Source organism: Neophocaena asiaeorientalis, unplaced genomic scaffold (genome assembly GCF_003031525.2).
Source record: "Neophocaena asiaeorientalis asiaeorientalis breed wild unplaced genomic scaffold, Neophocaena_asiaeorientalis_V1.1 scaffold443, whole genome shotgun sequence".
Classification (NCBI taxonomy): domain Eukaryota; kingdom Metazoa; phylum Chordata; class Mammalia; order Artiodactyla; family Phocoenidae; genus Neophocaena; species Neophocaena asiaeorientalis.
Window position 1 is genome coordinate 2,565,168 of NW_020171808.1, and position 8,669 is coordinate 2,573,836.

At 44.2% G+C, this 8,669-nt stretch overlaps 1 protein-coding gene across 1 annotated transcript; it reads right to left on the bottom strand.

The window, feature by feature from the left end:
- Positions 1-2,191: 2,191 nt before the first annotated feature.
- Positions 2,192-8,551, bottom strand: SAP18 (Sin3A associated protein 18). The gene is made up of 4 exons (XM_024753455.1): positions 8,411-8,551; positions 8,171-8,280; positions 4,219-4,341; positions 2,192-3,961 (listed from the first exon to the last, which is right to left on the bottom strand). Exons 1-4 carry the CDS (start codon positions 8,537-8,539, stop codon positions 3,805-3,807), a joined length of 519 nt encoding a protein of 172 aa, XP_024609223.1. The 5' UTR covers positions 8,540-8,551; the 3' UTR covers positions 2,192-3,804.
- Between the last annotated feature and the right edge of the window lie 118 nt (positions 8,552-8,669).

Below are 8,669 nucleotides of genomic sequence, written 5' to 3' on the forward strand. Positions count from 1 at the left end.
CACCTCATTCATAGTTTAAACTGCCTTAATTTCATCCTCTCCTGGACACTTTCTGAGGAGTTGTTGGCTGCAGCTGGGCTGGCCCGCTAGCGTGGGTAGGAGCAGGAAATTCTGACAGCTGAAGGCATGAAGTGAGGGGGCTACATATGCCTTTTTTCTTCTTTGTTTTTAAAACGGCTGTTTATTGAACATTCCCTCTCTACCAGGCCCTCGTCTAAGCCCCCTTTCACTTGGCTCTTCTCAGCAGTGTTCTGAGGTAGGCGTGTGATCAGAACACCTTTATAGAGTAAACTCCTCACGACATTCCCAGGCTGATGGGTTTTGCTTATTAAAATGATTTTAGTATTTACTATTAAAATTGCTTTTTAGGTTTCAGCTTATTCCTCCTAGGGATTACCGGGGCGGGGGGGAGATCAATGACTGTCTTCATAGAAGAGTCGCCTAGTTCATGATTAATCCTAACAGAGTAAATATGCTTCCTTCAAGCTTGTTCCATTACAGGTTCCAAGAAACTGTAGCAATTTGTAAGAACAACCTATATCTAAGCAATACAATACACACCAGAACACTCAGACCTCACCTGGCTGCTCTGACACTCAACCTGGAAACCATGACCATATCATTTCCTTAGAAGACAGGTGCTTTGGTTTGCACCAAAACTGAAGCACGCCCACATACTCTGGATGACGGTCCCCTGGCAGAAGTCTGTAATGCAGACAGCTTCACCGCAAGAGGAGTACCAGTGCAGCAAGAGCAGTACCAGTGCAGCGGGTGGAAGCCAGCTGGCAGTGAGCTGAGGACAACACAGCACTATTTTTGGAAACGTATGTTTCAAGTCATCTATTGTTGTCTACCTAGAGGTTCCCAGCCCACTTGTGAGCTGTTACTTAAAGCAGGCCTCCACTTCGGCTGAAGTGAAAATGGTAGCCACTGCCTGCACCTCAGTGCTGAAGGTTACATGAGGTCAGGCACCACCCGAGCTCCTCAGCACAGCTCAGCACTCAAATTATAAGCTGCTCCATTTCACAACAGCTAAGTTTGGAGTTTGTGATAGAATAGAAACAGGTAGGCTGAGTTCTGCTCTACGTAAGAGTAACAAGAGTTTGCCTAACAGTTTAACAGCTTTCTTTCCCCTTCACAGCTGCCCCTACATGCACACACACACACAGAGTTGATATCTGAAACATCCCCTGAGCCAGTGCCCACGATGGTAATGAAAATTTTAACATCGACTCCCTACCGAGGATCCGGTAAGTAGCTGAAAATGCCAAGCTCCTCTATGCTGTGAGAAAACTGAAGATACCAAACTCCGAAGGGAAAACACTAAAAGAGCCTGTGAGGCAGTCAGGACACTGAAGGTTGAGCACGTACCGTTACGGTGACCGTGAAACAGCTCAGCTGCTCCCTCAAAGCCGTACTGTCACAGCCAGAGGTGAATAAGGACCAAGTACAAGTCTTTTCATTCTTAGCATTATATTCAATGATAAATTCACTAGGTATTCTTTAACTGTACTTTTGATGGAAGAATTCCATGTTGGGACACAGAGGTGGCCAACAGACACATGGAAAGGTGCTCAGCATCACTAATCATCAGGGAAATGCAAATCAAAACCACAAAAATAACACCTGACACCTGTCAAAAAGACGAGATAAGTGTTGGCAAGGGTGTGGAGAAAGGCTCTCTGCACCCCCACGTTTACTAAGGAATTATTTATAATAGCCGTGGTTTGGAAACAACCTTAAGGGTCTGTGGGTGGATGAATGGATAAAGTTGTGAGATACATACGGACACATACATACATGCAATGAAATATTACTCAGCCATAAAGAAAGAAGGAAATCTTGCCATTAGCAACAACTTGGACCTAGAGGGCGTTATGCTGAGTGGAATTAGAGAAAGATACCAAGTACCACATGACCTCACTTAGATGTAGAATCCAAAACACGAAACCAACCAACAAGACAAAACCAAACTCATAGATAGAACAGATTGTTGGTTATCAATGGTGAGGGGCGCAGGGGTGGGCAAAAGGGTAAAGGGGGTCAACTGTATGGTGACAGATGGTAACTATAGACTTGTGGTGGTGATCAGTTTGTAGTGCATACAAATAATGAATTATTCTGTATACCTGAGACTAATATATTGTTAGGTACCAATTTTACCTAAAAAAAAAAAAAAAATCCACGTTGGAACCAAGCAAATAAACCGCTTTATTTTCAACTCGCCTGAAATTACAGGCGAAGCCCCCACTGTAGGAGTTCACACCGTTATGAAAAGTTGGCTTTCAAAGTCCTTTAATGAGTTCCTGCCTTCTTGATCTGCACAGTACGTATCTTCTCCACAAACAGGAAGGTAATCATGGCTCCTCTTCTCCAAAAAATTAGGTTTAAGTTAATTGTGTGACTTAAGGAGCTCAAGCCTATCTAGTGTGAATGAATAAAGAATCGAAGGGTCTGTGCAAACTTCAGTGGAGAAGAGGCCCTAGATCTGGGTTGCAGGCTTGCATCTGTCACCTGTTGACTGCACCGGGGACCCCAATCCTACAGTCATTAGATTTAAAAGGCTGCTTTTGTAGGTACAAGATCAAATTACTGCAATTTTACTTTGCTAGTACATTTTTTCAAATTTTGGAATACACATTTTCAAAATTTTCCACTGCAGCAGACTAAAGGTAATTGGCCTTATCACATACTGCACAGTTTATAAACTTCAAAATGAGACTGTAACAGTGCTGTGGAAGAGATGGCACCCGTTCTGACTGAACTCTACTTTATAGTTAACTTTGTTTCTTACATGTCAAACACTATTCTAAGCCCTCTGCACACACTTAATTAGTCTTCACAATCCTGTGGGCTGTTACCTCCATTTTACAAATTTTAAACAAACAAAAAAAACAGGTTCAAGTAACTTGTCCAAAGTTGCTATTAGCGTAACCAGGATTTAAATGTTCAGCCCAACTGGTTATAACCACTGTGCATACTGCCTCTCAAATCAGAAGCGAGTCAGCCCCAGCACTGAACAGGGTGTGTGAACATCCCCTACTTGTTAACTTGACCTCATCCCTGACCTTCTCCCTTGATCTTAAGATTCTTCTTTCATTCCTCCCTGAATTTTCAGATCTTCAAGGTAAACCTTTCCATCCTTATCCTAAGTTCTAATCCTTGTTCCTCTATACTACTTCCTGCCCTCAGAATGCCCGGTTCTCGCCATTTTTAAAATATAAAAAGGCATCACTGTGGCACCCATTCTCCTTTTCTCTAACTTGTCATCACACCTTGATTCAGGCAGGCCGCTCCCTTCAAACAGACAGCTTCTTCAACTTGCCTCAGCTCAGACTGTTCCAAAACGCCTCAGCTGCCCCTCTCACCTTCCCAAAGGTCTTCTTCCCAACTCCATACAACCTTCTGGGCGACAAACTCCTGCTCTATTAATACGATCTCATGGCTTTCCTGTTCTGCCCCATTTGGGCTTAAACATACCAACTCCACTACTTAGTATAAACCCCCAATACTAAATCAAACCTTGAACCCATGCCCCATTAACTTTCACACTCCAAGTGACTGCAACATAATACAGTTTTACATATAATGCTAAGAGCACTTTTCATATTTTACAGAAGAACGTGAAACATGGACTTTCTATTAATATTCATACCACAGCAAAGCCAAATCTAACTCCTAAATAGATGCATTACAATTTGTTTAGAGTTTAAAGGCTTAATGGCAATAAGGGGAGGAGGAAAAAGCAAAAGTTTATTTTACATAACTGAATGGAAAATAAATTCAAGAAACAGTAAATAAAATTCAGTATGGCCTCATGCGCCCTGAAGGAGGTGGTGCCCGATTTGGAGGAGTGATTGCTATGTCCAGATAGTCTCCGATTTGGAACTTCTGCGACTGCAGCGTCATGGAGTCGTCAGTCCCCTTTCTCCCAGACATGGTGCTGCCAATCTCCTTTACTCTGCAGGGAAGGAGACCAACTGTTAAAGGGTGGCTGGTCAATGCCAGTGTGTGCTACAAAGTGACCGTGGGGCCGGACTTGCTCCATTATCTTACAGCACAGTTAAAATGTAAGTACTGCATTAATCTAAACCAGGTATTAAGATGTATAAATCTGTAGTTCCCCCTCCACTAAAGAGATTCATTGAAGGGATTATCCCTATCAGAACATACTGAAATCAAAGAGATTATAGGAATTAAGAATGAAAAGTTACCTACCGATAGCCAGGCCTTTTAAGATCTGTAAAAACAATTGCAAAATTGAAGTGTGTGCCCTTCTTTCTGGCTTCTGGGTAGACTTCTTTTACTAAACTAGTCAGTTCTTTCAAGGTTGCATCCATCCTGAATTTTTTTTTTTTAGAAAAAAAGACATTACATTTGATTAATCAGCAATGATGTAACCAAGGACACTGACACACAGTGAGTTAATTACATGTGTCTCAATTGCAACTTTATCTTAGAAACTGTCAGGGTCTTACAACTGAGTTAATTTTAAAGCACCTACTAATACTATTTGCCCCCAAATATTCCCCTTACCAGCCTCAGTGTTTGAAATTTTCACGAATTAAGGTCAGACTGGTAATATGCTAAAAGGGACTTCAGAATTACGTATGCTACCTTTTGTTGCTATGTAACATCTCACTGGCCTAGTGATTTACCCACTTAAGGATAACTAGTCCAAATTAATCCAAATTCTTAAAATAATTGTTTTTCATTATTTCAAAGACATACTTTTCTACATTTTAGCATCTCCTTTCTAAGACTGAATGTTCTGTTGAGTTTTACAATAGATGGACTCCTAAAGCCAATGAAACCTATGGAATTTTCAAGACTAAGCATAGGCTCCTTTCACAATATATATTCTTGCCCTGCCAACTTCTATTTGAACTCAGAATTTAATATAGTCCCTTGAGCTAATATGGCACAATCTGGAAAAACCTTTTAAAATATAAGCATCTTGTTTTATAAGCAACAGTCTAAGTTTCTGAATTTTCTTCCCTGACAACTGGGAACATGAAACAGAGGACTTGGAACTTGAAGCAGCACAGCCTGCAGAGTGCTATACAATGACCCTGGACACAAGGCACCTGTAAAGATGACAATTCCAATGGACAGCATCGAGCAGGGAATCAAACACCCAAGGCATCATCTAGCTTTAACTCTGCACCCTATTTATACCATCTCTACCACATTATCCTCAAGTAGAACCATGGCTTCAACTGCAGTGAGAACAAAAACATCCACGATGACCACATCGACTTCTGTTCTCTACTGCTGCTGAATCCTCAATATGCCCGTAACAGAACTCAACAGTGTCCCCCGCAAAACATGCCCTTCCTCTCATATTACCCTCAAAATACCATCACCCACTTAGATGCCCAGGTCACAAACCTAAGCATTGTTCAGTTCTTCCCATCTCTATCTTGTTGTTTCTACCTCCTAAAGATAGATCAAACTGGACTTCCCTGGCGGTCCAGTGGTTAATACTCCACGCTTCCACTGCTGTAGGTGCAGGGTCAATCCCTGGTCGGGAACCTAAGATCCCACATGCCACGTGGCACAGCCAAAAGACAGATCAAATCTATTTTTTTCTCCATCTCCACCATCACAGCTTTATTTCAACCTCTCATTATTCAAATCTCTGTATGTTGCTTCCAACTCATCTCAACTTTCTTTTTAACCTGACATTCTAATGATGTTTATTCTGTGTCAATTATTCCCTGGTATGTACAGTGTATACTTATGTACCAGAAAGGACTCTTTCTTCCTTTCCAACATTTCCCACATACTGTCATCTTGCTCATAATGAACGTGGGGAATTCGTTTCACACCTTTTGTCAGTCCTGAACAGTGGGAGTCCTCCACAAGCTTCCCACCTGCTGAGGACTCTCCCCAAACCAACAGTTGCAGTGCCAAGTGTTGCTTTCTGATTAGCAGTCTAAAAGGTGAGTACACAGGCGACAAATGCAAGAGCTCTCTCGGGGTTGAAGCCTTTGCTAGGTGACTGTGAGGGTCAGTTTTATGTGTCAATTTCGAGAAGCTACAGCCCCTAGTTATTCAAACACTAAGGTAGGTGTTGTGTAAGGTGTTCTTTAGATGGGATTAGGGTCTATAATCAGTTGACTTTAAGGCAGATTATCCTAGATAGTCTGAGTCAACCCTTTTAATCAATGAGTGGGCCTCATGCAATCAGTTGAAAAGGCCTTCAGAGCAGAGCTCCTGACTTCCCTGAAGAAATTCAGCTGCTTAAGCTGCGGCGTTCCAGCCTGCCCTTCATCATAACCTGCACCACAGGTTATGCACCAGACTAGGGACTCGGGTACCTAAGCAGTCCCCACAATTGTGTGGACCAATTCTTTGCTGTAAATCTCTTTACATCTCCTACTGGTCTGTGTTTCTGATTGAACCGTTACAATGATCTACATAATTCTCTTCCCACAACCTGTTCAGTGGTCACCCAAGCACAGGATGTATCACTCCTGTGTGGGTATTCCCACAGCTCCACAGTGCCTTGGACACCAGCAAACTCAACTAGCTTCTGCTGGGCTCCTCTGGACCTCACTCCTTTTCCCTTGATTTGTCTTAAGGCCTCCTACTTTGGCCCCTCAGTCTACTTCTACAAATTGAGAATTCCCAATCTTCCCTCATTACTGCTTCTGGGAGTGGCAGCAGGGCTCTGTGCTACCCCTCACCAACCATCCTGTCTTCCTTTAGCCACCATTTTGAGGTATAACATAAGGTTGTCTTTCCTAGTTTGGTTGCGGTTTATGGACAGGACAGTTTAGGACAGGAAATTTTTGTAATTTCTTTCTTGATTGAGAGTAGAGTCTGTGGAACAATCTCACCCTGCCATCTCCACCCTAAAGTCTTAATTAGCATTTATTTCATCTGCTTTCTCTCTGAGATTGTGTTTACTCTAGAGAGGGGCAGTACCCTCTTTATACCCTCTGGGTGTAAGCAAAGCACCTGGCAAATAGGAACTCTTAATTTGTTGGAGGAAATATAGACTTCTAACATCTGAACAGAGGTGTTCATCAATCTATTGATAACAGTTCTTCCCTGTAAGTTAAATCAACCTTCCTGAACTTTTATCCTGGAACAATACTTAACTAGAATCATACTACATAAATCTCGCTGAAAGGTGGAAACAACCCCTGAAGTAGTCATCAACAGACAAGTGGACAAAATGTAGCACATGCTTCCAATGAACTATTATTCAACCCTAAGAAAGAATGACTTTTTATTATATACTAAACCATGAACCTTGCAAACATAAGAGAAATAAGCCAGACACGACAGGACAAATCCGATATGAGAGCACTTATATGAAGTACTTAGAATAGGCAAATTCATATAGACATAGAGGAGTGTCTACCAGGAACTGGGGTAAGGGAGGAATTCCCATTGTTACTGCTTACTGGGTACAGAATTTCTGCTGGGGGGAATTTAAAAGTTTTGTAAATAGTGGTAATGGTTGCACAATGTGAATATATTTAATGCCATCAAATTGTACCCTTAAACAATTAAAATGGCAAATATATATTTTACCACACTAGATGTATTTTTTAAAATTATACACCTTTTACTGCTACTAAAAAGCCACGATAATGTCCAACCAAGGAGCTGCATACAGCTTGCTGTATGTGATGCTCCTAGTCAGACGCGGGGTAGGTAAGGTACGCTTGAGTGGAAAACGCTCAGGGGCAGGTCTTCAGGAAACACACATCAAAAGCTTCTCCATTAAGCACCACAACAAAAACCACCCGGTTCTGTTTTTTTCCATGCTACGACGCCTAAGGCTTAGTAGTATGTGCAGACGCTCTACGAGGACGACAAATATCACCCAACAGCGCCACTCCCCCGCCCCATGTTATTCTAGCACCACAAACTCGACCAAGTTTAGGGGCGGCTACCGCACTGAACGACCTACGTGTCACTTTCGTACCACGCAGCCAAGACAGTGACAGCAACCTTGGCTCAATTCTTTACAACCCAAAAGTTTCAACCTCAGACGTAAAAGCGCCACAAGATAAGCAAATACCCATTTCTCCAACAGCTGAGACCCCGACTTCCCGCGAGTTGCGCCCAGAGGCCCCGAGCGCTGGAAGAACTGAAAACGCGGCAGGCGGGCCCCCAGCGACCCCCGCCCCGACGCCAGGCCCTGACTCACCAGGTGTAGATCTGCAGCTCACTAGACGGCACGTTTCCGCGGGAGAACTCGTCCATGCGGTGGTGGCGGCCGTTGTTGGTGGTGAAGACGCGCAGCAACAGCGGGCAGGTCTGGGGGCGGGAGAGGCGAGAGTCAGGCGGCGGCGAGCGCGGCCCCTTCCTTCCCCTCCACCCGCGCACGGCCGCCCCCTCCCGGCCGCCCCTCCGCCCCGGGGCCCCCTCTACCTCTCTAGACCCGCACCTTCTCCCTATCGATGGGTTTCTCGGGCTCCTTCTTAATCTCCTCCTGAGTAACGCGCGACTCCACCGCCATCTTCCTCCTGCGGCCCGCTAGACGCTCGCCCTGACCTCCGACCCCAACAGCGAGCATGAGAATCAAAGCTCTCGCGAGGAGACGCTCGAGAATTTATAGACGACCGGCGTGGGGGGGCGGGGCGTCTCTCGGCGCAGGCGCACTAGGCGGTGCGGCGCGGGGGCCCGGCGGGCGCGCCTGCGCTCTG

Coding starts and splice junctions, on each gene's coding strand:
- SAP18 (XM_024753455.1), bottom strand. CDS start 8,539: ATGCTCGCTGTTGGGGTCGGAGGTCAGGGCGAGCGTCTAGCGGGCCGC. Junction 4,342..8,170: donor GAGCTGCAGATCTACACCTG/GTGAGTCAGGGC, acceptor AAAAAAATTCAG/GATGGATGCAACCTTGAAAG. Junction 3,962..4,218: donor CTTAAAAGGCCTGGCTATCG/GTAGGTAACTTT, acceptor CCTTCCCTGCAG/AGTAAAGGAGATTGGCAGCA.